Source organism: Scleropages formosus, chromosome 7 (genome assembly GCF_900964775.1).
Source record: "Scleropages formosus chromosome 7, fSclFor1.1, whole genome shotgun sequence".
Taxonomy (NCBI): domain Eukaryota; kingdom Metazoa; phylum Chordata; class Actinopteri; order Osteoglossiformes; family Osteoglossidae; genus Scleropages; species Scleropages formosus.
Genome location: NC_041812.1, coordinates 20,257,821 through 20,285,314, shown reverse-complemented (window position 1 = coordinate 20,285,314; position 27,494 = coordinate 20,257,821). Strand labels below are relative to the sequence as shown.

The window sequence follows — 27,494 nt, the reverse complement described above, 5'->3', positions numbered from 1 at the left end:
GATGTTTGTGATATATAGAAATATGTTTGCATGTGGACAGTAAGCTATCGGACGCATGGTGTAGCGTTACTAACAAATCTTGGACCCTGGGTGATCTTCATTTGATCATAAAGTTAAGGCTTTATTTACACTAGTTCAAGGTTATTTGTGTTATGAAAGGTGTTTACATTTATACATTTAGCTGATGCTTTTCTCCAAAGAGACTTACAATGTTAGTCTACCTACAATTATGCACAGCTGGGTTATTTTACTGGAGCAATTTAGGGTAAGTACCTTGCTCAAAGGTACAACAGCCAGATGGGGGATTCAAACATGCAACTTTTAGGTCCAAAGGCACTAGTTCTAACTGCTACACTACCAGCTGTCCTACAGTGTATGCTCATTATGTTTACATCATAAAAACAGTAGTTTAATATTTCATAGTTACACATTTATGAATTGTATCTAATAGCTATTATTAAGGAGCAGAAGGTAGTGTAGTGCTTAGCGCCATCGCCTTGTAAGTGAAAGGCTCATAGTTTGAATCCATAACCCTTTGTCCTACCGTAGTACCCCTGAGCAAGGTACCTACTCTGAGCTGATAGAGTAAAAATTACCTAGCTGTATAAATTGTTAAATAACTGTAACAAGCTGAACACTATCAGTTACTCTGGAGAAAAGCATGAAATAAATGAATTAATATTAATGATATCAATATAATATTAATATAAATGAATTAATAGTAATGGTTGTGTTGAATCTCCTGTCTCGGTTTTAATTTATATTTATCTTAGTCAATGGTAGTTACAGAGCGGAAGCAGGAAGCACTGGATGTACAGTAGCTGGTTTTATTATGGAAGGGTGCACTGCTTGGAAGAATATCTGTCTCCATCCAGAGTCTATATTAAAAGAGAGGAGTCCAGCCACCACCATTCAGACTCTACTTGGACACTAGCGGTCTTTGTTTCCATAGTGATGTTAAGGACAACGTGCACTTTCTTGCCAGAAAATGGCCACATTGATACCAGAGAGGGATAATAAGCGTTTTGGTTGGCGAGACCGGGGGGGTGCGGTGGCACAGTGGGTGGGACCAGGTCCTGCGCTCCAGTGGTCTGGGGTTTGAGTCCCGCTTGGGGTGTCTTGTGATGGACTGGTGTCCCGTCCTGGGTGTGTCCCCTCCCCCACCAGCCTTACGCCCTATGGTGCTGGGTTGGGCTCCGGCTCGCTGCGACCCAGCATGGGACAAGCGGTTTCAGACTGTGTGTGTGTGTGTGTGTGTGTGTGTGTGTGTGTGTGTGTGTGACACCAAGTATGTACTTCTCTCCCAAAATACATGCGGTGATGCTGTTGTGCAGAATAAAATAGCAGTTGTAAAAGTAAAATGACTGCGTAATGGTTAAACATGTCATTGCACAAGATAACATGCTTGTTCTGTGAAAAAAAGGCATATCTTATATTTTATAAAGGACAAATGTATAGTCTATTTGTGTTAATGAGTTAGACTCTCTAAAACAGAAATTATGCAAAAATTTCCTCAGCCTTCTCATTCTGTCTTTGTGTTTCTTTCTTGTTTTTTTATTCCTTGGACAAATTACAGCAAAGCAACGGATAATGAGTAAGAATACACTACAGATGCTAGTCCTCTGTAGCTGGTGGTACCGTAGAGTGTGCAGTTCTCATAAGTACAGTAGCTGCTCCAGTTTTATTGCAGCTGTGCACAGTGCTGCTCCTCATTCCGCTTTTTTCCTGCCCGCTATGTTTCATCTTGTCCTTTGTCATCAGTCTACATTGCCATAAAGCCAACAAACCTGATATAACATTTCAGTGTTATAGTGTAAGTGTATCTAGCAGTGTAAGTCACCGCGGTGAATAAGGTGTGTGGGCTGATAACACTACATAGAGTTCATTGGAAGTCGCTTTGGAGAAAAGCTTCTGCTAAATAAATAAATGTAAATTCCAACATCAGCATCTTTTACATTTATATCTTAAGAACTTCAAACATTGCCCTTGCATTCTTTATGGGAGAAGCCAGTGATGTGGTAAACTGAGCTGCTGCCTTTGGACTTTGGTTGCAGGTTGGAACCCCAGCATCCACCCATGAAAAGTACTTTCCCTAAATTGCTCCAGTAAAAATCACCTCGTTTTATAAATGGGAAAATAATTGTAAGCTACTGCTTAGCAAAGTGTCAGCGAAACGTAGATGTCTATTTCTGCAAGAGCAGAAAAAAACTAATTTAAAAATAGATTAAAATCATATGTTTGAAAGTAAAACGTTGTGGAGGACAAAGTGCAATACCATTACACTCAGCTGTTTTTGAGAAGACACAGTGCTGAGGATTACGAACAAAACATGTTGGCTTTCAGATCCAGGACACTCTGTCTTGAATGCAAATCTAAAACACATTTCTGCACTATAAATAAATACTGTTCATTTGTTTGTCAAATACTCTGTTGTGTCTTCCTCTTCTAAAGCTGACTTGTGAACCACACCTGATTTAAATTGTATATTAAAGTATGTATAGTGAGTATTCATTTTAGCATCAGTTTTGTTTTTAAAAAGTAAGTTTTTTAGATTTAACATTTTTTTTCTGGTGTTTGTAACATTAGTTTTATTTGCTGGTAAAAGTCTCACTAGTTCTCTGTTTAATTCTTGATAGTTTTAGAGTTTTACCCTCCTTGTCCCTGGGTTTCCTCGCGTCTCTACTTTTTGATATAAAACCCTCCTTCTCCACTCCCTCCTGTGGATGGTCACTTTGATGGGCCCCCAAGACCCAAAACCACATATTTGTTTGGACAAAAATGTGAGCTTCATCTTAACAAACCAAAAGCCACAGCACTGACAATTTTCACCGCTGCTGTCATCATCAGCCTAGAGTTCTGGATTTCATATGTTCCTCGTTCATTTAGCAGTCCAAGCTTGTATGGTCATAACTTGGGTAAAATTTGTGGCTTTCCAAAGTATGCTAGCACTACTAAATAAGGGCAGCAGATGATGTAATGCTTATACCCGCTACTGCTGGACTCATGAGTCTCAGGTTCAAATCCCACCTCCTGCTGTAATACCTTTGGACAAGGCACTTACCTTAAATTGCTTTAGCAAAAGTGTCTAAATGGATATGTAATTGAAAATCACTTTGGAGAAAAGAACTAAACCTTCTGCCATCCAACGTGGATGAAATCCAAGCTCCAAGTTCTGTCTTTGCATGTGAACTAATTGTTTTGTCTCCCATACCTTGTGAAACCATTTACTTGTCTTGTGCCCCAAGCTTGCTTGAGGTCCCATCAGTCTTGACGCCATTCCTACACTCAGGTTTGCTTTTTCCCTCTGTAGTTGACAGTTTCTGTATGGTACCTTGTCTCAGTTGGCCTCTGCATTGCTCTGCTCAGAAAGAAGCTTTATACTGAAGAAGAAAATGATGAAGAAGAGCCAGGGACAGCCATCAAGGCTTGGCCCAGCCAGACCAGCCTCCTCAGTGTTGATGATGGGTGAGTGTTGCGTCCTCCACCTCTGGCCACTTGGTGGTGCGCAGCAGGTCCAAAATCAAAAGACCAAAGGTCTTTGGTTCTAGTTCCAGTGTAGGAGGATGAGTTTCCTCTGGTCCTCAGAATTGAGTCCCTGTCAACATTCAAGAAGAGTCTCTAAACATGGGTTTCAGACTGACTTCTCTCGTGATCTTTTGTCTGCTCCGTAAACTGTCACTATGTTGTCTTTCAAAAAATGTATCCCTTGCATAAATGGTGGTATTCAACTAACCGACTGCACTTTGAGAATTCCATGTCTCTCTACGTATATCTCTCTGTCTGTTGGTCAGATGCGCTTTCGTTTACTCTGAGTTGTAGGTCACTTTGGAGAAAGTCCGAAATGGATGAATGTAAAAGTGTCTCAGATCTTCAGCAGACTTCAGTGAATAGTATTAAAAAAGCTATTTCATTGTAGAAACCTTATATTTACTTTAGACTTCATCTCACCCTGCTGACTCTCACTTCCATTGGGCTTTATATAGGAGCACATTGTTGTACTGTAAACCTACTGAGATGGGTGTCAAGATGTCAAAACTTGAAACGATTCTGTTTAGTTTTCGGACAGGATCTCCGTAGTGGTTCACTCTTGTGGGGAAAATGCAAGAAGTGATCTAGATTACTAGACGCAGGTGTGAGAGAAGTGATTTGTGCCGTAGCATCTGACAGTCTGCCGCCGCACTGTGATGTCTGAGGTCACACTCTCTGTGCCTCTGCAGAACGAAAGACCGCCCAGGCTCAGCCCTCAGCCAGACGAGCATGGTGGTCAACGATCGGCTCCAGGAGCTGGTCAAGCTCTTCAAGGAGAGGACAGAGCGTGTCAAGGAGAAGCTCATCGATCCAGACTCCTCCGACGACGAGAGCCCCTCCACCTGTGAGTTTGAACCTTGTGCATAAAGCACATCAGCAACTACTTGCAAAGGACAATAATTCAGAATAAAAAAAATGCCAGACACTCATTTAATGGGATTTAAAATGTCATTTCTTGAATCAGTCCAATCAGGTTCCGAACAACAATGATGCCTGTCTTTGGACTAGGTCCTTAACAAGTGACATTTTACACGTGAACCACTTGTGCCCCTTAGTTTTACCACAAAAGTGTTATTTTAATGAGAAGCAGTCTTTCTCATCTGCTATGATAAGTGTGTAATGACCGGTTCTATATGTTGGTTTGGAGGAAATATTGTGTCTCATAGAAAAATCGAAGTAGTGCAGGGGCAAAAAGAAATGAACCCCAAGTTGCCTTGGTTAAACCAAGTACGTAAGTAGAATCAGGTGTGTAAATCATCACTATTTATTAATTTTATAGGTTTTAAGATTTGAGATTTAGATTTTATTTGTTTATGTTCATATTTTATACAAGAATAATGACCATTCAAGCAGCATTGTATGAAAATACAGCTACCACAGACGAGGTTCGTACAAACACAAAGTTGCCGTATGGATGAGTGACCCAGTGTAAGTAGTGTATCTAGCAGTGTAAATCACCATGGTGAATAAGGTGTGTGGGCTGAGAACACCACACAGAGTTCATTGGAAGTCGCTTTGGACAAAAGCATCTGCCAAATAAATAAATGTAATGTTCATAATGAAGCAGATTAAATTCATGCATAGACCATCAAGATGTGATTCAACATCTGGATCCGCAACCCACACATGATTTAACACCTTTCTCATATTTTGTCTCGCTTACAGCCCCATCGAAAAAGTCTGCGGCACCTCCCCCGCCACCTGAGGAGAAGAAGGAGGAAGTCCCCGGACCATCGGACAAGGAGGTGGAGGAGTGCTACCGCGATGTGCTGTGCTGCAAGGTGAAACTGCCACCGTGGGTGAGGGCGGTGCTAAACTACCGCTTCCCGGACAGCATCGACCCCTTCACCAGTGAGCTCCTCTCCTCTCTCCGCTCCACCTGTGGAACAAGGACAGGGATCTGCAAAAAATAACTGTTTAAAACATCACTTGACCATTATGGTCACCTAATCCATTTAGACAAAACATGCTGACATACACACACACACACACACACACAGACAGACACATGCAAACACTGCAGTAACCACTCTGTGGTTAGTTCATATATTTTGCTTGATGTTCCCTTCTAGGACACACTGTGAAAGAGCTGGATCTGTTGACTGATCCAGCATGTTTTGAAATTCGAAGGGCTCTATTGCCTCTGGAACCGGAGCGCCTGCTGTGTCCGCAGATGTGACGGTCCCTTTACGGTCCCTTTTCACCGGTCACTCGTTCACTTAGCAGCGCTCACGCTCGCAAGGGCGATGCCGGCATGGGTGATCGCTTCTGAGAACCTGCTGAAGATGCAGGAATTGAGAAAGAAGCATGAACTGTAGCTGTCATCAGCGAAATATTGCAGCAGGGCATGTGACAGGTGAAGTCCTGTAGCAGGGAATACAACATGTTCTGGATTTCGGTAATGGAGAAATGGATACTTCGGCACACCGATGGAGGGACCACGTGCCGGTCGGCCACCCCAGTCCGACAGGCGCGCGCGCAGATGCCCAGCTGAGTATCTGCTCTTTCCCTCTTGCCTGCAGACCTGGTTTATGTTCTCTGGCTCTTCTTCGTCACCATGGCCTGGAACTGGAATGTGTGGCTCATCCCGGTGCGATGGGCCTTCCCTTACCAGCGTCCTGACAACATACACCTGTGGCTGATGGCCGACTACCTGTGCGACACTATCTACATCCTGGACATCCTGGTTTTCCAGCCTCGCCTGCAGTTCGTCCGCGGCGGAGACATTGTGGTGAGGGAGCGGAGAGGAGGGCAGCAGCGCTCGCACGCGGTCGCGCACGCGACACCTTACACAGCAAATCACACGCACTGATGTCCCCGACAACCCGCACGCATACCGCATGTGACCAGTACAGACACAGTATCTCATACAGGGACACGCAGCAAAGGCACAGAACAACTCGCACAAACTGTTGTTTTGGTGCATGTGTTCTCTGCTGACTGCTCCTTCGTTTTTTAGAATTGTTGCAGCTTTCACTGCTAATTGTTTTTCTCTTTCTTATGACTCTTTGCAGTGTGACAAAAAAGAAATGAGAGGAAACTACATGAAAAGCCTTCGTTTCAAGGTGACCACTTCGGACTTTCATAAAGTCGAGTGCATAGTTTGTGCACATTTACAGTATACTGTAAATACTGTATACACACCCATACAGCGCTAGTCAGAAGTTTGAGTACACCTGGACAATACTTTTATAAAACTGATAAACTGATGGGGTGGCGTGGCGGATCTGCGATTTGAGTCCCGCTTGGGGTGCCTTGCGACGGACTGGCATCCCATCCTGGGTGCATCCCCTCCACCTTCGGACCAGCGCCCTGTGTCGCCGAGTTAGGCTCTGGCTCACCGCAGCCCCACTCACAACGAGCAGTTGTTGACGACGGATGGATAAGCTGGACCGATGAAAGTAAAACCACACATGTCCTACATTTCTGGGAACTGCCGTAGAAGAGCTGGGAAGACATATTTGGTGATTTCCTGTTGACAGAATGCCGGTATGTATGCAAAATTTATACATATAATGTGTCAATTTCAGATGGATGTCATCTCCCTCATTCCCCTAGAGCTGCTGTACATAAAGACTGGAGTCAATTCTCTCCTTCGCTTCCCTCGGCTATTGAAGGTGAGCTGGCCAGAAACAGATCCAAATGGTTTGGCTGGTGCTTTAACAATAACACTGTTATCTCACACTTTTTCCAAAGCAATTTACACTGTTAAGCTACTTGCAGTTACTTACCCATTTATACAGTAATGTATTTTTACTGGAGCAATGTAGGGTAAGTAGGGTACTGGAGGTGAGATTTGAACCTAGGCCCTTTAGGGCCAAAGGCAGTAGCTTTAACCAATACACTACCAACATTCCCCATTGTTAGTGTGTTATTTTACATTAATTTTATATTGTATATTATTAATTATTATTATTATTCACCTGCAAAATTAAAAATTTGGAAATTCCTCTGCATGATGTAATGTTTCCCATTAACCATATCTTTTCTTCACGTGGCGAGGAAAAATACTAAGCAAGAACACTGCTTTTCATGGGGTGTTATATCACACACTGCCTAACTAACATTTGATGAATTAAGGGTCTAATGAGACTCGTACTGCATCTTTTCCCCACAGTTCATGGCGTTCTTTGAGTTCAATGACCGCCTGGAAGCCATTCTGAGCAAAGCATACATCTACAGGTGAGGGAGGGATTTTTAATTTTTACATTTCCCTGCTAGAAGAGTCCCTCTTAACTGAAACATCTCAAGCTAGGCTGGATTTTTTGAGGTGTAACTCCCTTGTACCTTTGGAATTGTTTCCGAATGAATAGCTCCTAAAATATGATCTGATCTTCATCTAAGCGGCGATGACAAATAATGAAAAGACCACACATATTTTATATTGCCATTTTTTTTATTGAGGAAATGGTTTAAACAATCAAGGTCCTTGATGGAAATAGTACATGAACCCTTATATTTAGCAACTACAGGAACCTCCTAAACTCCACCACATGCTTTCTGTATTTCCTGATCAGCATTTTACAAGGCGTTCATGCAGAAACATGGATAATTCCACAGGGTTTACAAATTTTTTTCCTCATATCTATCCATTCTATTGTCAAGAGTCATCCGAACCACCACGTACCTGTTGTACTCTCTGCACTGTAACGCCTGCCTTTTCTACTGGGGCTCCACCTACCAAGGGCTTGGGTCCACCAGCTGGGTGTATGATGGTGTCGGAAACAGGTGTGTTATTTTACCCTCGTCACTAATATTACCAGCACACACACATTTTCTGTGCTGATCTGACAGACTTGCACTGACTGATCTCTTGTCGTCCAGCTACATCCGCTGTTACTACTTTGCTGTCAAGACCCTGATCACCATCGGGGGCCTTCCTAGCCCCACCACGTTGTTTGAGATCACCTTCCAGCTGGTCAACTACTTTGTGGGAGTGTTTGCTTTCTCCATCATGATTGGACAGGTAGGGAGGAAATGATGTAATCAAACTGCGTGATGTCAGACGAAGGATCTTGCTGATTTGGGATAATAGGCCTCGTTATCTGTGTCAGGTGACAAAACACTGACTTCTGCACATTTATGTAACACTTCATGTTGGATGTGTTTAATAGGGGGTGTAGTGGTTAAAGGCATTGCCTTTGGACTCCAAGGACCCAGGTTCTAATCCCATCTTGTGCTATAGCACCCTTAAATAAGGTATTTACTCTGAACTACTCAACTAAAAATTGCCCTGTTCTGTAAATGGGTAAATTACTTGGGCGAAATTGTCTGTTAAACAAGTAAATGCCAAGTGTCTGAGAAATCTCAGTTATACAGCTGCAAAAAGCATTGGTCTGTGGCCTGGGTGTGAAAAAACACCCTTGTACCTGATTTCCCTGTAAAGCAAAACTTGCACATTTCACACAGAACACAGCTCTTCAAAGCCAAAAGACCACAGTGGTGGCGTCTCCTTACTCCTCCATACTTAGGAAACTGAAAAGCACTAGGTTCCATTGTTCAGTTTGCGAACGGTCTGATCCCTGACAAACCTAGCTCATGACACAGAGCACCGAATACACGATTGATCATAAACTGATTTAAGCTGTTGTCTAGAACCTCTGAGCACAGTTTTACACCTGGCATCTTTGTTATCACGTGCTTATGTGCTGTATGGCAGAAAAGAGTTTGGAAAGATGAGCAGTTCTGATGCTGCAATAATTTAATTTAAATTGTTCCTGAACAGGTTGCTTTAGAAAAAGACTGGACTGTGGGTTCATCACTAACCAGCCTCCTGCCTGTCCTGTTTCAGATGAGGGATGTGGTGGGTGCAGCCACAGCAGGACAGACCTACTACAGGGCCTGCGTGGACAACACCATCAAGTACATGAACTCCTACCGCATACCTCGTGATGTGCAGAACCGAGTCAAGACCTGGTACGACTACACTTGGCAGTCTCAGGGCATGCTGGGTAAGAGCCATGCAATGACTTTGTGGATACGGCAATATTGTGAGTTCGGTGTTATGACAACTGATTGAGGGTTACAAGATTTGAGTGTCATCGTTGTATTTTCTTTCTTTTCGCTCTCTGTCAGACGAACAGGGGTTGCTGGTGCAGCTCCCGGACAAAATGAGGCTTGACATCGCGGTAGATGTCAATTATGCCATTGTCAGCAAAGTGGCTTTATTCCAGGCAAGCGCAGCCACTCAGTCTCAAATACAGGGCCATACAGCAGCACCTAAATCACAACTACCACCTACGTAATTATCCACTTATCCACCCACTGCCTTCCAGCATTAGATTATATGTCTCCTTATGGAACCATCGTCTCTCTTTATTTAACATTCACATGTTTTCCTTGACAAAGACAAAATTATCTTGGATTCTAGTGAATGACTTCTTGCTTATTTTCTCCATCTGTATTTTTACGTTTATCTTTGCATTTATTCATTTAGCAGATGCTTTTCTCCAAAGTGACATACTACTCTGAGAACGATACAAGAAGTGCATGATATTTTGTTTCTCTTCACCTCCTGTGCATGTCCTTTTCCCTCCCTCTTCTCACAGGGGTGTGACCGGCAGATGATCTTTGATATGTTGAAGAGACTCAGGTCTGTGGTTTACCTGCCGGGCGACTACGTTTGCAAAAAGGTACAGGGAGGCTCAACTGGCCACTCTTACACAAGTTCTATCTACATAATTAAAATTTTAACCTTTGCCATTCATCCTTTATTCATTAAATTAATTAAGTGATGTGAAATTATGATAATTACCAAAAAGTACATACATTAAGTGAAAGGACAGTTAAATAATCTTTGGAAAATTCCTAATAGCTGCAGATACCCTGTGCTGTTTCTTTTCGCTTATTTCCACCTCAGTTAAAAATAGCTTCCTATAATGCGTGACCTCACCCATTACTAGTTTAGTGTTTTCATCAACGCAGCATCAATGTGCTAGTGGTGACTCTCGAAGCCATTCAGGTCCTCCTCCTCTGAAGAGCAACGTCCCAACTCTCTGCCTTTCTAGGGAGAGATCGGGAGAGAGATGTACATTATCAAAGCTGGGGAAGTGCAGGTGGTGGGCGGACCGGACGGGAAGACCGTTTTTGCAACACTGAGGGCGGGGTCTGTGTTTGGAGAAATCAGGTAAGGGCACGCGCTACAATCTTTCACCAGTTTAAGAGATGTCACTAAAGCACTCACTTGTAAACTGTCCAGTAAATCAAAGTGACTTTTTATTCACTGTTTCACGTTGATGCTAATGTCATATTGATCATTTAAACTGGACGTTGACTGAATTCTACATCACTTTGGAGAAAAGGGTTTGCTAAATGAATAAACGTAACATAATAAAATGTACTCCATCTAATTAATTTCTCCCTGACATGTCTACTGGGGAAGTTTGTTGGCAGTTGGAGGGGGGAACCGGCGAACGGCCAACGTGGTGGCTCACGGTTTCGCCAACCTCTTCATTCTGGACAAGAAGGACCTGGCTGAGATTCTGGTCCATTATCCAGAGTCCCAGAAGCTCCTGCGCAAGAAGGCCAAGTGAGAGAGGAGCCAGTCCTCTGTGGCGTCCACACTTCCACCATAGCGCTTTTTGTCACAGCTTGTGGGTCACATGACTGGTCGCAGGACCTGTCCGTCACATGACCGGTCACACGGTCAAAAGCACAGAATGCTGACAACTGTCCTTGCAGAGAGTGTGGTGGACCAGGAAAACAAAACTACCTTTATTGCACAACCAAGCAGAGCTGAATTGAGTGTGGCAGTCAGATCTGATTAGCTGTTTGTCTTGTGATTTGATGTCGGTGTTTGCTGTTGACTCAAATTTGCGATCTGCGGTGCTCTTGCGAGACAGAAAAGCGGAGCTCTGACACTGAAAGGGTACTTGCACCGTGTGGCCCATGGCACATGTGCTGTACTTTTCATCAGAGGTTGCGAAATGATTGGACACAAATGTTTGAGATTCATCAGTGTTGGTAGATAATGCACAAAGTACTCTCACAACACATGGTAATGTATGTGGCATGCTGGGTGTGCCAGGCTTGAGGAATGACCAGATGTGAGGTGGTACAGGGTGGTCTTATGGAGATTTTATTTAAAAATGTAAAGCAAACTCTGACAAACTCATACGATCATGGTCCAGGAGCTCTGGGCAGCATGTTCTGAGCTCTGCGGTCTCCTGTCCTCCTGTCCTCCGACAGCCCATTCAGACAGAAATACCTTCTAACCGTGAGTTTTGTGAGAGTAGTTTGCATTTACTAGTGGGCCGTCTTAAAAATACCTACCCACACACTTGATATGTGTTTTTACCCCCAGGAAAATGTTGACCAAGGACAAAAAGCCAGCAGGCGACAAGACAGAGGCAAAGGAGACACCTCAGGTCATCCCTCCACGACCTGAGACCCCCAAACTGTTCAAAGCAGCGTTGGAGGTGACGGAGAAGTCTGGCATTAAAGGCACCTTCTCCAAGCTGAAGGAGAAGTCAGTCAGGTCAAGCTCGACCTTGGAGGTACCGTCATTCATTCATTCTCGATGACTGCTCGTCCTAATGGAGGGTCAAAATTGTCTGGGGCCTATTCCACAGGCATAGGCCACCAGTCCATAGCATCCTCACTCACACACATACATTCACAGTTACCAATTCAGCGGAAATGTATGTCTTTGGACTGTAGAAGGAAGCCCAAACACAGATAGATTTGAACCCACATTCAGATGCACAGCCCAGGAGCTGTGAGGAACCCACACTACCTGCTGCTCCACTCTGCAAGCCTTATGAAGGTACGAGCTTATGGGAGTTACCATGCACACAGGAGCATGCAGTTTAAGCTCGGGAGTTCATACTGGGTCTTACATCCAGACACTTTCATATTGATTGATTGTGGTCATAATTTGTACAAAACATGTTTCATTATAACACAAGACTTTATTGTCCTCTGCAAATGAAAATAGTCTGACATTTTTCCAGCATGAAAGGTTTTCTTTGTCAGTCCTGTACCTTCGCTAATGAAGTCACCCCTGTCTCGCTCTCATCAGCCGTCCCCCACAACCTCGTCACCCATCCCCCCTCCATCCCCCGTCCACCGCCGCTCCCCAGTTCCACGCAAGGTGGTGGAGGAGGACAATGACGACGAAATGGTGTCTGAGACCACCGATAGCTCTATGCTGATCCGCATGGCTCCACGTCCGCATGGGGAGGAGATACTTTCTGTAGAGGTTGTCCCTGGGGATGAGGAAGAGGAAGAGGAAGAGGGAGGGAAGTCTGTAGAGGAAGAGAAGGAGGAAGCAACACCCAAGGAGTAACAGAGGGAGTTGCAGAGAGGCTTGAGAACTAAGGGACCCCAGTTTATGTCTTGGCCTGGGAGCCAGGTTTCTATTGAACATAGATGCCCATCATAAAGGTATACTGAAAGCACCCTTTCTCACCACCCTCACCAACCACAGAACTACTACTTCAAAATAGACAAAATGTATGGTTCAGTCCCAAAAGTCACAATAGTTACCTCTGACTATAAATGTGGAGTTGGGACAAAGCTCTGCTTGCAGCAGAAAAGTGGACAAATTCCGGCCCTCATAATGCCTTTACAGTGCAAGTTATCATAGAGCCTTCACAATTACAGCATTAAGTTATTTAATCTAGGGTATAGGAGCTTTTGCTGTCTAGTCAAGTCAGTCTCCAGGTATGCTGCTCTTTTTCATCCCGTTGCGTTGCCAAAGTTTTCAAAGCAGAAATGTGAAAATACCGCACCTCTCCAACTCGACCAGATCCACTAACCTGTTGATACACTAAAACTACCCCGAATTAAGGTAGTTAATAGACAACTATCGGTCAGCCCAAAGCAATCCATACAGCCCCGTCACTTAAATTGATGGACTACCAGGAAACATTAACGCTGAGAGGACTGTAAACGGAACATGCAGGTTTAAATGTAAGGCATTTTTAAACCTGAATTTACATGTAAATATTCAGCTCTAAAAAAAAATGACTCAAATATGCTCTGGCATTCACTTTGGAAATGAGCATCTTTTATCCAGACTCAAAAACGTGTTTCTCATTTTTCTTTTTTCTTGCCTGCTTTTCAAGAGTTTAACCTTTGTAACAGTTTATTGATGCTTTCGCAGATGGTGTAGAAAGCCAGTGGCCTTCTGTGTTGCTGCCAGAAAAGTAAATACCAGTAGTGGTACTAAAGATACATGTTTTGATCAGAAATGCCTGTTAGGGATGAAAATAGAAATCTGGCTGAAACATACAATTCGTACAATAGCCTGTCAGCATCCCACAGACCCATGACTGTGGGGATGTATCTTATCCAGGAATACACACACACACACACACACACACACACACATATATTCAGAACTGTCCAAGCTGTTTTTAGTAACAGTCCCCAGCTATTTAGCACATTTCTTGTATATTCTGTGTAAGGAAAAATACCCCTTTCATACGGGTTTCCGGTGACTGCAGTTTACTTCTCCATGATATATAGAAACAACTCAGTTTCTCGAGGGGACCGGAGTAGATAACAAAAAGAAAACAATCCTAAGTAAATGTACAGAGTTCCTGGTTGAGCGAGGAAGCAGCAGCAGGGATATCCCTCCTGATTTCTGAGCTGAAGCCGGATGCTTGCGAGAAGAATGAAACAGACAGCAGTTTGTGTACTTAGTGCATTATGTCAGGAGACAAATGTCTGACGTGCTATTTCTGGGAGTCTCACAATAACTTGACTTACGCGATGCCGATCTCCCGGCTGAGGCCTGTAGTTAGAATGGAGAAATGAGCTTTTTGAGTTCTGAATATTGAAAATCTGCCAAGTTGTTTACACTTACCTCAGTTGCCAGTAGCACAATTTGTTAGAACTAGCAAAAGTTGTGGAGAAAAAGCACATAGGTTGCATTTGTTTTTAATTACTTTATCATGATCTAGTTTAAACCCACTTAGAACTGTTGCGCTTCATGGTGCTGAGATTCAGTGTGGAAGAGGCGAATTACTGAGAAATAAATGTGTTTGACTTCAAAGCTACTGGAAGGAGCAAAGGAAATTATGAAAAAGGCGGGAACTGAAACAATAGTGAACAAAGCTTCCAATGAAGCAAGGAATAATTTGTCTTACTCATAAAACACTGATAGTCTTTTATTTAATGATTATGGTTATGTGTTTCTTCTACTAATTACACAAAGTGTCAAATTACATCTGTGTTGTTATTAATAACATACATTTCTTTCAGTTCTTATGTATTTCCCACTCCTCAGACCATAGAAGATGTAAATGAGAAGTACAGTTGTGTGATTTTTTTTTCTGTAATTAATTTGTAAATTTTACAAATACATTAAACCGTCAAACATATAAGGACAATTAACATTCCTGGACAACATGAGTGCTACAATAGTGTGTTTTTTTTCCCCCCCTAAAAAGCTGTACGCTCAGCATAGCTTCAAAATTCTGATATTGTAAGCATTTTCGCACCCATGATGATGTACTGTGAGGGTAATGCAGGAAAAAGTCCTGCAGATGTTTCATTAAACCTTTTCTTGTAAATATGTCATGAAATAATGTAAGAAAAAAAATCTGGTACCAAGTTTGTGATTTTATAAAATATGGAACAGAATACAATTCTGAAACAATAGGTAACTGTAAAAAGAGATTTTTAGAATGATTTTTATAAATATAGCACAATGTATAGACTCCTAGACTGCTGGGGACCAGCTGCTGAAACTGCCACTTATGCTGTACATATTACTACAAAATAATGCTTGGAGTGTTAATTTCTGTATGTATAGGCTACCGTAGGTGACTTCTATTACATATTATCAAATCTGTTACCGGCTCATCAATAAAGACGCCCAAAACACATACGTTGAGTTTGGACGTGTTAATTTTGCATGGTATGTAGCTTGTAATAAACTGCCAGTGAAAGCAAAACCGCTTTCACTTTCATTATAACCCTTGTCGTATGTAGAGGTGTTGAAACAAAAGGTTCTGCCCAACACCTTGCAAGTCCCGTAATAATAAGCAGCGCTTAGAACGGCAGCGCTTGGAATTGGAGGGTGAAGGTTGGAATCCCACCTATTGCTCTACTCAGTACTACTCGGACTACTGCTGTACTGGCCTTGAGCAGGGTATTTTAGCCTGAATTCAGAATTGCTCCAATAAAAATAACGCAGCATGAATGTGGGTGAATAATAAAATAATTTCGAATAGCTTCACTGACTGCTTGCAAGTCAAGATCATGCAGCTGTGGGAAAAAAAAAGGGAGTCGGCTGAATGAACAAATGTAGTAGTAATAATATTAATGATGATGATAAGTCTGCTGCAAACTAGGCACTGCTAGGCTATGTACGTGATGGAATGAAAACGGAGCGCCGAGGAGGAGCAGCTGCTCTTCGCTCTAAGTCGCGCTGCCGCAGTTTTGCCTTTAAAAAGCGCAGCTGCGTCACTCGCGTTTCTTTCAAAGCGCCGGCCGATTCCGGCCTCTGGACGGACCGAGTCGCACTTCTTCGCGAGCGCCTCCGGAGTCCCACGCGGGGCTGTACCGTCCAAAGCCGGACTCGTCGCGTTAACACACGCCGTAAAACTGGCCGACTGATTCGGGGAAGGGGAGGAAACGGGAGTCGCTTTGCTGGGAATCAGGTGAGCGCTTCTTTAACTTATTTCACCGCACCGGGCAGTTTTGTGTGGCCGGCGCGGCAGCGTGTCCGTTTTGTACAGTACAGCAGCGGTCGGACCTGTTCCGTCATTGAGCGTTTCGCGTTTGCACTCTGTCGTTTGTGTGGCGCTCCGTCTTCGCATTCATCATAGCAGTAATAATGAACATTAGCGGCCCTTCTTCTTCTCACACACACACCACCTTCCACTTGCCTCAGCGCCGCTGGACGCGGGACACGGGACAAGCGAGTAGTGTGTGTGTGCGTGTGCGCGAGCGAGCTTCGCCGCGCTTGGCTACGCGGTAACTTACGTTGTTGTCTCTCACCGTTTCGTTCTTCCAATGGTATTTTATGAGGCCTCCCGGGAGGAATGTGCCGCTTCTGGAAGCCAGAAGGGTGAAGCGCCTCGTGGCACGAAAGCGATGAGACTCAGATTTGTGTGAGTAAAGCAGGTCAGGAGGCGGAAAGCCTGGAAATGAACGTCCGAATCACGCGAGTGAGTGAGTGAGTGAGTGAGTGCGTGAGACGTCCCTCACTGCGAAAGACATGATGTTTCTGAGAAATTTTCTCGAGAGCCTCGTTGGTTTCGTCACTGCTTCGCTGACCTCCTTCGGTCTAATGACCTCCCAACAAGATTACGGATTACCACAGTAGTGTACTGTAGTACCACAGGGCGCTTCGCTTCTCTCTTTTTCGCGCAGTTCGTCCGCCCTTCAAGGCTTCAGGGCTCCAAAAGACGAAGAAGCGACGTGCCAACATTTATCTTCGCCACGTAAAAAACGTTTTGAGACGTTTTGTTTTGAAAAGTGTAAAACTTTAGCCGCAGGCAGTTAGTTGTCGGAACTCAATAGTGTGTGACCTTGAAATGGACTATGAACAGAACACCGTTTTACACACTGCACTGGGGGGGCTGAGAAAATGATGACGTTTGGCAATATACTGTAACCCTAAACACAACTTCTAAACTAAATAAACTGGCTCTTCAACTTAGAAAAACAGTGACAGTTGAGTTGGGACCGGAAGTCTAATTGTTCGCAAATCCATCCACCGCCATTAAATAAGCGCTCAGTACCGTTTATTCAGCGGTACCAAGCCTTGTGTAAAAATCTCAACCAGCTACTGTCGGTTAAAACTTTCGTTATTAAACATTTCTTTTTAATAGTCTCTACAACCTCACGATGACTGTCAGCCAATTCATTGCAAGCATGAGCAGTGTTCCTCAGCATCGGGTCACTTTCTCTTTGCTTCGTTATCCATACAGCGAATGAAGTGTGACGAGATGGACCTCGATTTACTTGCTGAGTTGATTCTGTAAAAGTCTTGGATACAGTTATGATAAATTAAAAAAAAAAAAATGCATTGACTAAATGATTTAACTTTGAGTAAGATAACATTAAAATTAATGAAAATTGCTCAAAATAGTCCCGCCTCTTACAAACTCTTAGCACTGAGTGACTAAACACAGTGAATGAATCCAGGCCCATATTTCTACTCTGCTTAGTTCTTTTACTGCCAACTAATGGCTGCGTGTGGAAACACAGGTTGCATTTGCAATTTTTGAAAACGTAAGACACGCTGAGGAAATGTCATTTAAAAGTGCCTGTTCGTCTTCCGCCCCCTAGTGGCTGTTCTTCGCCTGCACAGGCTGAATTTCCACGGTCAGCTTACATATGTTTGAAAAGTCTCCCAAGATTTTGAAAATAAATGAAAGGCTGAAGTCACAGTAAATTTGGAAAAAAAAAAAAGGTATTGTGATGTAAGGCTTGTGAAGCAGTAGAAAAGCTAATTCATTTAAAGCTGAGCTGGATTAAAAACGAGGTGCACAGTGGATTGCACTTAGCAGAGTAATAACTGATTAAGTATTTGTATGTGTTTGATTGCAGAATCAGTTATGTAATGAAATGCTTTGATAAACTGTAAATGGGAGGTTTATTTCCATCTGCTTGGATGGGTTTGTGCTCAAATATTACTTGCTCTGATCTTGCAACCACTGTCTGTATAGTGATAGAACTGAGCGTTTTTTCCTTCCGAATGTCTGCCTTGGATGCAACATCACATTCCTTTAGCTATGAATAGATCTATTGAGTTTTGATTATTACAAATGGCAGAATTAATTTGGCTGCGTGGTGCATTTCACAATGCCTACCCACATGCTTGTGCAATTTCTGTGAGTTAACTTTTTTGAAGACACACTGCAACAGAATCATTTAAGCAGTTTTTAATATTAAATTGTACAGAAACATTGTCATGGTCTTCATATTTGCCCCCCCCCTTTTTTTTTTTTTTTAAAAAAGGCACGTATTGCGTTAAATCAATATTCATGATTACGTCTCCATATTCCTAACAGAATGACTGAGACACCAGATGAATTGATGGAATGCTGGGACAAGGAAGTGGATTATGAATCACCATTTTCCAGTTCCTTCGTCCAAAATGTCGCACTTGAAAATTTTGGCTCCTTTTCCCCTCATCCAGCTGTTATGTAAGACATAATTCCAACCAGATGGTTGCACTAGGTGCAGTTCCCATCTCCTCCAGCAGAGGGCAGAGCACTTCCACCACTTTGAATGTTACAGTGTAGCTCTTTGTTGGTGACAGTGACCACTGCACATTCCAAACAAATGTCCCTACTAACTGGACCCACATATAAGCTATAGTACAAGCAAAGCAGCAATTTCATTTCATATGTACTGTGGGAAGCAGCACACAAACAGATGGAGGAAAGCATGTGCAAAATATAATGTATATTATAGTCACCTCTGTCCGTGTGGTTCATAGATGGAGAAGGAGCGCATGCTGTGATTCTCCTCGCTTGCTGATGGAAACTGGTGTCTCGCTGAGGCCGTCTGCGGGGAGCGAGCTATGGGTACAATGTACGCCACACCCCTCGCTTACTCCACACGCCTGTTTGTAGCGCATCGCGCTCCGTGCTTCTCGTTACGGCTCCTCCCTGTTCGTTCCTAGGTTTTAAGTGACTTGTGTGGGTGTCTTTGGATGGTGGCAGTTCCCTTGTATCCATGTGGATTTCTTGTCCAGGAATGATAGTGAAGGTTGGGTGTGGACGGGACACGCACACGGGTAACGGTCCTCTCCCTGGGTTTCCACATCCAGGAGGTTTGTGTTGCTGCTCCTTCTTTCCCCTTTTTCTCACTGCGGCCACTCAGGCTCTGAACTTTGTCACGTACAATGAGTAATGCACACCGTATTTTTCTTCCAGATGTATTTCACTTTGGGGGGGGGGGGGGAAAGAGTGTCTAAATGACTGAAGGTGGTAATGAAGCCTGACAGCCAGTCCTCACCCTCTCCCCCCCCCAGCCCCATTTTCTGTAAATATATGGTACATGTGCCCTGTGTTGCTGGGTTAGGTTCCAATTTGCTGTGACAAGCGCTTTCAGACTGTGTGTGTGTGCATTTGTGTGTTTTTGGAAAGTGGGAGCCCTCCTGACCCTCACCCTTCCTTCCATGCTGTTTGTTTGTATTCTGGGTGTCCAAATACTTTTGCACTGACTGCTGCATCTTTGGGGATGTGTGCGACGTTGTGACATCAGCTGCCAAGAGCTTTTGAAGTAATATTTGGTGTGTTTCGTTAAGCTGCTTATTCATAGTGCAGCTGGATGAGAGTGTAACCGCTTTCAGCTGCTTGCATGCTATCGGTTCGTGCTTAAAGTTACGAAAGATTTGAAAGCCCTCCTTCCTGCAGTCGCCATGGACGGCGATATGGCTCTTTGCCTGCACGTGCCGTGACTGTTCCTTCGGCGGTGGAGAGCAGCGCGGAAAAGTGCCGTTGCTCTGCGCTATTTCCGGAGCGGATTGGAGCTTCGCCCTCCTCGTTATCGCGAACCCGTTTATTCACATCGCTCAACCCGTGGAGCTGTGTTGCAATACAGAACAAACATCTCTGTGATGATGGAAAAAGCACAGATTGTTGGTGGTTATGTTAATATTTAACATTTTATCAGCCCATGTTTCTGTAGTAAAAAGTGAGGTGTCCACTGGGTGAATATGGTATGTGCATAATAGGTTGTTGGCATTTTGTACTGTCTGTTTTGTCTAAACAGTATTTTGTGAATATATGTGGGCAGTTATTAGCATTGTTTGACAACGCATAATGACCTCTTGTCCGTATATATGTTACACGATGGAGCGCGAAGGACGCAGCAGTCGAGAGACGCCCTGTGGACCAACACTTGGCAGAGCTGCAGTGGAAGATGTGGAAGTGGTCCTCAGATGTGGATCCATCAGCACAACGATGAAGATCAGAATTGTTCAGCTAGCGCTGTTTTCTCTAACGCTGTACGTGGTGGCACACGAGTAGCACTGCCACCTCACAGCGTCTGAGCTGCTCGGGCATAGGTTCGACTCTGGTTCGGTCCGTATGGCGTTTGCCTGTTCTCTGTGTCCTGTGGGTTTCCTCCTGCAGTCCAAAGGCATGCGGTTTACGTGGGTTGGTAGCACAAACCTCAGTATATTCCGAGAGTGTGTGCGCATGTGGCTTTGCTGTGACGGACTTCCATCCAGGATGCACCCCACTTCAAATGTGCACCCAGTTATTCTGGGATAGGTTCAGGACCTCTGTGACCCTGACTGGGATTGATGGTCTGATCTGTGTATGGCTATGAAAGCTGGACTTGAAAAGCAGGACAGGAAAAAAGACTTTCAACTGTGATGCTGGAGGAGAGTTTTCAAGACTCTGTGGACAGCTGGGGAAAACTAACAGATCGATATTTGATCGAATCAGGCCGGAGAGCTCACAAAAGGAAGTAGAAGCAATGACAGTGCAGCAATTGTACTTGGACACATCATGCAAACATCAGGGCAAGAGCGTCATCTTTGCATGCAGTGTCCCAACACTGCAGTTGTTGGGGAAAGTTCAGGGAAGAAGACAACTGTTGACCAGATGGCTGGACTTGATCGCTGCAACAATGGACAGAGCCCTTTCAACACTACAGACACAGGTAGAGGATGCAAATTCCTGGAAACACTGCTTATGTGGTCTATAGCAGTCGGCATAGACTTGCTTCATGGAGCTCTGAAGCGCGAGGGTTTTTTAAAATAAATTGGGTTAGAGCAGATGACATGGTTGGGGGGGCCTTGTCCATATTTAGATGTACTTGTTTTATTGTGTGCCGCAATGTGCGGTTAAAGCTGCAGATCAGCTCTTTTCCCTCCGAGCAGTTAGGGTAAGGTACAGCACTTTGATCAATGCACAGCGATAGCGGTAACTTCCAGCATAACCTCAGTGCACTGTGGCAAGGTTTCCTGGAGGCTTCTGCTCCTGGTTTCTGCCGTCAAGCAAGAAAAGGAAAAGCGGTGGCATGTAGGTGCTATGGAAAGGATCACTGTCCTGCTTTTCTGACCCAGCAGGTGAACAGCACTGCACTTCTGCAGCATGGCCTGTCTCAGAACTGTTGTGTGTGTGTGTGTGTGTGTGTGTGTGTGTGTGTGTGTGTGTGTGTGTGTGTGTGTGTGTGTGTGTGTGTTGAAATATATGTGCAATGAATAAGTATAGGAGGGGGCACAGTGGCGCAGCGAGTTTGGCCGGGTCCTGCTCTCTGGTGGGTCTGGGGTTTGAGTCCTGCTTGCAGTGCCCTGCAATGGACTGGTGTTCCCTCCAGCCTTGCGCCCTGTGTTGCCGGGTTAGGCTCCAGTTTGCCGTGACTCTGCTTGGGACAAGCAGTTTCAGACCCTGTGTGTGAATAAGTATAGGTAGTGAGAAGGCCATTTCCGTTCCCCGTTGTTGCAAAGTCAGCATAACAGGGAGAAAAATACCTATATATAATATATAGGTGTAATTTGGACATGTTTGACCAGCATCTTATGTGTAATCCAGTAAAAGATAATCTTATCTAAAGTAAAAGGTAAGATTGCCTTATTGGTTTGTTTATTACTGTTATCGCTACTTGGTTCGAGGGAACTTTATCATATCCTGTGTTGAACAACAACATTCCAGTTCCACACCCCTGCTCTAGATTGTGGCGAAACTCCCATATAAATACCATGCGTTCTTAGTGTGTTTTTTAAATGGCACATAAATGCGTTTGTATGTTGGCAGGGATTCCCACACTTAGCCGTGAAAGTGCTTAATCAGTCGGAAAGATACCTTTTGTTCTGCTGACACAAGACGGGGTAGCACGCGGGACACGGACAAATTGGTGTGTGGTGCGGGAGGCTTCGTGACTGATTTCACGTGGGGGAACTTGGGGGTTCATTCTGAAAGGCACTGAGGGTGCGTTTCAGCATTTGGTGGGATAATGGAGGCCCTCAGGTCCCGGGGGGGGTGCTGCCTCTCTTTGCCATAGCAGCTCCAGTGGTATTCTACACTGTCACTCGGACGTGGTGAGGAATGAGGTCATTCGGAGATGGCAGCCAATCGCAGTTTGGGATGCTGCATTAGACCTGCTGCTTGGATGGGGGAAGCCACGATTGTGTGTGTGTGTGTGTGTGTGTGTGTGTGTGTGTGTGTGTGTGTGTGTGTGTTTTCGTTCTGCCCTTCTCTGTTCCCATGTACGTGTTGTTGAATTACATCACCAGTGTCCCGCTTGTCCCCTCTCCGAGCTTTATCCTAGTTTTCTGGTTGGGCAGGTGCTCGGGATGGGTCAGAACAGTTTGTGACACAGTATGTGGATGAGATGGATCGCTGCAGTTTGGTGCCGGAGAGCATCGGGACCTGGAGAGGCGCAGAACGTGTCCGTAGGCAGCTGGTGTCTATTCGGTCTGCGGACGTGGACAGATGCACGGCTTTGGTAGCCAACGCCCACCTGTGGACCCGGAACCGACTGCATACTTTCCACAAGAAGAATGTAGAAGAGATGCAAAATCCTGGGTCTCGGCATCATTTTCGCTGTTTTTGTTAGTATTTGTGTTTGGAAGATCGCTCTCACAGCGGCCTGGATTTAACCCAGCGAACGTGTGGGATTCCTTCACGCACGCATATTTAGTGTTGCGTAACACCTCCGGCCTTTTCCTTATCAGGGCAGTAATTTCTTTGTGATTGTGTTTGTCGCAGCCTTGGCCGAAGATCAGCGTGGCACGCTGGCTGTGAGGTGAGCGGGTGCGACTGGGTGGGTCCACGGCTCAGGTCGAGTATATCAGCGGGCGTAACCGTGAGAGGCGATCCAGACAGAACGTGCTGATAAGCGCTCTCCGTATTCGGTCATCTCTGCGGAGCACCAGAAGAGGTCGAGCAGAGTGCTGTCGCCCTATAGCTGGGACACAGCTTTCCAAAGAAGTTATTCGACACTGCGTCCTGTACCTATCGCTCGGAGGTGAAGAAGTAGCGCCCGCTGTCCATCCTTGAAGATGCCTGCTTGGTGATGCTTTGGGATGCTCCCTGACCCCTTCACTGGAAGAGAGCAGTGGATGAACTGGGTAGCGCAGGTCTCCTATAAGAAGAGAGAACTGGGAATCTGACATGCAGTGAATTTTGTTTTCCCTCCCCCCCACACAAAATCTGCCTTCGGGTTACGTCTGAGAGCTTTGTGGGACCATTAGGCTCTAGTGGACATTGAATCTCTCCGTCTTTCTGCCAGGAGCATTTGGGGCAGTGAGGCACTGGAGTCGTCCTCGCCGGTGCCCCGCGAGCATGTATGTCCTCTGCACCCTTGTCGTGCTGTCCATACACAGCATCTTCAGGGACCTGAAAAAAGCGCTGGATTCAGGGCGGAAGCAGGGGAATGGGCCCCCGTTGCAGGGGCCGAAGGTGGGCCCTCGGGACTGCAGCTGCACACCTGATCTAGGCAGCCAGGATGAGTGGCGTTACGGATATGTGCCAGAGAATGGGCTGGAGGGCAACGTACGAGCGCAGGTGAGAGTGACCCATCACACCGCGTGAAGGTCTCGAAGTTCCTGTTGAAACGGCTCCAGTGTAAATGAAGCAAAAGGCTTGGCACAACTGAAATGAATAACTGCGTTTGTTGTGCGGTTTCACGCGCCGTCTCAACCGTGCTGTTCCACAGTAGAAACGATTTTAGAACTCAAGTTTGTCTGTAAACTGCGTCATAATTACCCCCCTTTCCCCTCCCAAGGGCCTGTTTCTAAGTATGCATTCACTCATAATTATTATGAATGATCTGCAGCAGTATGTTTGGCAGATGTTAAAGATTAATGCTTCCCCCCACTTAATTGTTCCGTTTGATATGTTTTATGGGGAATTGTGAGGAATTAACTGATTGTACTCGGTTGGGTGGCACAAGTAGCGCTGCTGTCTCACAGCGCCTGGGTGGTGTGAGAGGACATGGGTTTGATTCCCGCTCAGTCTGCGTGGAGTTTGCATGTTCTCCCCGTCTGTATGGTTCCTCTGGGTACTCTGGTTTCCTCCCACAGTCCAAAGACATGCTATTCAGGTTCACCCGTAGTGTGTGAGTGGCAGAGATTGTGTTCCATTGATGTATGGATGAGTGACCCAGTGTAAGTAATGTATCTAGCAGTGTAAGTCACCTTGGTGAATAAGGTGTGTGGGCTCAACACTAGAGTTCATTGGAAGTCACTTTGGAGAAAAGCATCTGCTAAATGAAGTAACATCAACATACTCTTCAACCTTTGGCTTGACAAACAATTTTCTGTAATATGTGAATAACAAGTGCAGGGTTCTGATGCCAGTGTCCATGTGAGATGGCCCATTCAATTCCATGAGTCTGTGCTACATCTGACTTTCCCTACCCTCCCCCCCCCCCCCCCAGTGTGATGGAGCTAAAACTACACTGTCCAAATAGTCTTATTTCAATCCAACATTCTCTGCAGGGATCAAATGTTATATAATAAACAATGGTGGAAGTTGAGTCTCCTGTTTTTGCCCTTGTGTTTCACGATGATGGAAAGAGAAGCACTGAGATACTAAGTCAAACTACCATCTGGGGCTTGGCTCATGGAGCTCGTGTGTGTGTGTGTGTGTGTGTGTGTGTGTGTGTGTGTGTGTGTGTGTGTGAGAGATATATTCTATACAAGTCAAAGTTCTACCAAGGGGTCAAAATTGACATGCTAATGTAAAAATGTCCAGACTGATGGTTCCCTCATGTGAATTAGTAAATTTTTAATTTGAGCATTTAGAAATTAAGGATCTTGAGACATTCACAATTAACATAACTACTAAAATTGTACTGTGAGTCACAGATGCTGTATTTTGTATATGTAACAAAGACTCCGATTGTTTTAATTGGATGGCATGAATTGATGCAGGTGAACAGGGTTAGTGTCAGAAGTAAGGCGAGATGTGGGGCAGCCATGTCTCGCCAGCTGATCTGAACAGGACAGCGGCATAGATGTGAAAGGTGCAAGAGCGGCGCGCGGCAACTGATCCTCATTCTGCCTCTTCGCGCAGCAGCTTGGTTTTCTTTTGCGGATGAAATATTCATTCGGCGTTATGAGGGGAGGGATGATTGGGGTGTGGAAGGAGGGGGTGGCAGCTCGGTGGGTGGTGTTCCTGCCGAGGGCTTCCGCACTGGCTCGGGTAGCGCTGTTACTAAGTAACGGGAAGAAAGCGGCGTGTGCGCAAACGCCGCTCGGCGGGAAGGAGCACGGGGACGGGGCGCTCGGTGTAAGCGGGACAGGGCCGCGGGACTGTGAAAGGATGTCGGCCGCCCGCCGGCGAGGGCCGGGAGGTGAGTGTCTGCACGGCCGCCCCATTCCGCACACGAGGGGAGTTCGGGACCGTGCTTCGCAGGAGCACACGAGCCGCCCCACTTCCGTTCCCCCGTGTGCCGAAGCATCTCGCTGCCAGCGCGTCGGCATCCTTCGGTCCTCTCTTGCTGAATCCATCTCCAAGCGGCGAAACTCCACAGGCAAGCGATCGCTGTGTCCTCGTGACTCTGGGACAGATGGGCCTCCGATTCCATCAGTGTTCACGGGTCTCATGTTTCGTGAGTGACGGTTCTGCTCACGGCTCTTTTCGCTCCGTTTCGCATGCACATTGGACACTTTCCTGTACTTACTGCAGTTATCATACTTGGATACATTCTGCAAGCGATGGGTCATACGAAAGAGAGAACTGGTGTTTCTGCTTGTGATGACTTCCGATTTAATGTGATTTTTCCATCCAGGAACGAGAAAAGATGACACTTTCTCCACACGGCATATTGTCCCTTGAGATTTCACTGCCCTGTGTGGAAGTAGTACTGGATGTGGCATCTACCTACAGCGTGTGCTCTGTGTCAGTGAATACCGTAGTAAGAAATGTTCTCGTTGACCGATTAACGATTTCAGAGAAGCTCAACTGCGATGAGATATGTGATCCACACCTCAGAGACAGAAGGGGCTGCACACGTAGCCTGAGAAGCCTGTTCAGGTGCCTTCTCTTTGGAACATGGATTGTGCTTGGAGGGTGTTGCCAGAGCCCTGTTTGTACATGAATTATTCACCGCTTGAGCATGTGTGACGTCCCCGTCAGCTAAGTGGCGGGGGGGTTGGGTGGGACCTTGTCTCAAAAGCCACTTATTGTTCATAGAACTATAGTAAGTTTTGAGATGTGATCGCTGTGCTGTGGTTTGGACCGACATTTCCGCAACACGTTTATGAGATTAATTACTGTTAAGGTGCTGCTATACTAATTTTAAAATTGTTTAATCATAATATTAGCTGTTTAAATTACTATTAAACAAGGGGAATAACATGTAATGGCCTTATTGATGAGCAGTTTTTCTTCCACCCCATGTTTTGCACTGTACGGAAGTGATTTGAGGTGTAATCTCCAACAGGACAAGCGGTCTGTTTTATTTCTCTTGTCATTTACTCATGGTTCCATGTGTCCCCAGAAATCTCTACTCATTTGTCTTTTTGTGTTAGGTTTGAGTAGAACAAAGCCCTTGTGTGACCTACAAGCCCTACCACACATTTTGCAGTCATCTTCTTTTTTTTTTTTTTTTTTTTTTTTTTTTTTTTTTTTTTTTTGAGTGTTGGTATAACCTTCAAACAGATTGGTAAGACATCACATTATTGCATATATCCAGCTTCAGACTGCCATGCACAGTTGTTCTGCATCTAATACACACACAGACCTTCACCTTGGCAGTGTGCATCACTTGGCCTGTGCACTCTAGATGCTCGGTTTTTACATCGTCTCCAAGCTCTGACTGTTGCACAAGCTCCCCGTCAGCCCGGCAAAGTCGCTCACCGCTGTGCGGATGATGCAAATCCAGAGCACCCAGCACAATAGAACATGTGCGCGTGCACGCCACACAGGCCCTTCGTACAATAACGCGTAACATGCAAGAGTGTGTTCCACATTAATTCTAGAGGGGTGTATGTGTGCGAGAGGGGAGGACGGCGGCGTAGGTGTGAAGTGGCCGCTCCTCCGATTCGACGTTAATCTTGCGGGATCGAGGTCCATAACAAAATGGCTAAAATCGTG

The 27,494-nt window shown here is 45.1% G+C and overlaps 2 protein-coding genes across 3 annotated transcripts in view; both read left to right on the top strand.

Moving 5' to 3' along the window:
* LOC108926218 (cyclic nucleotide-gated cation channel beta-1-like) overlaps nt 1-12,814 on the top strand; it is a 61,828-nt gene extending 49,014 nt beyond the window's left edge. Inside the window, exons 19-34 of the mRNA XM_029253543.1 lie at nt 3,367-3,465; nt 4,218-4,372; nt 5,194-5,379; nt 6,051-6,259; nt 6,543-6,593; nt 7,059-7,145; nt 7,646-7,710; nt 8,134-8,256; nt 8,353-8,494; nt 9,320-9,479; nt 9,604-9,701; nt 10,077-10,160; nt 10,536-10,654; nt 10,910-11,056; nt 11,831-12,023; nt 12,548-12,814. Coding sequence (XP_029109376.1) covers nt 3,367-3,465; nt 4,218-4,372; nt 5,194-5,379; nt 6,051-6,259; nt 6,543-6,593; nt 7,059-7,145; nt 7,646-7,710; nt 8,134-8,256; nt 8,353-8,494; nt 9,320-9,479; nt 9,604-9,701; nt 10,077-10,160; nt 10,536-10,654; nt 10,910-11,056; nt 11,831-12,023; nt 12,548-12,814 — 2,185 coding nt within the window. The remainder of the gene's footprint in view (nt 1-3,366; nt 3,466-4,217; nt 4,373-5,193; nt 5,380-6,050; nt 6,260-6,542; nt 6,594-7,058; nt 7,146-7,645; nt 7,711-8,133; nt 8,257-8,352; nt 8,495-9,319; nt 9,480-9,603; nt 9,702-10,076; nt 10,161-10,535; nt 10,655-10,909; nt 11,057-11,830; nt 12,024-12,547) is intronic.
* A 2,899-nt stretch (nt 12,815-15,713) lies between these two features.
* The window catches only part of LOC108926325 (kinesin-like protein KIFC3), a 30,780-nt gene continuing 18,999 nt past the window's right edge, over nt 15,714-27,494 (top strand). Inside the window, exon 1 of one of the 2 annotated variants that reach the window (XM_018738955.2) lies at nt 15,714-16,139. In XM_018738955.2, coding sequence (XP_018594471.1) covers nt 15,858-16,139 — 282 coding nt within the window. In that variant the 5' untranslated portion in view covers nt 15,714-15,857. The remainder of the gene's footprint in view (nt 16,140-27,494) is intronic. The other variant, XM_018738954.2, reaches the window with a different exon arrangement.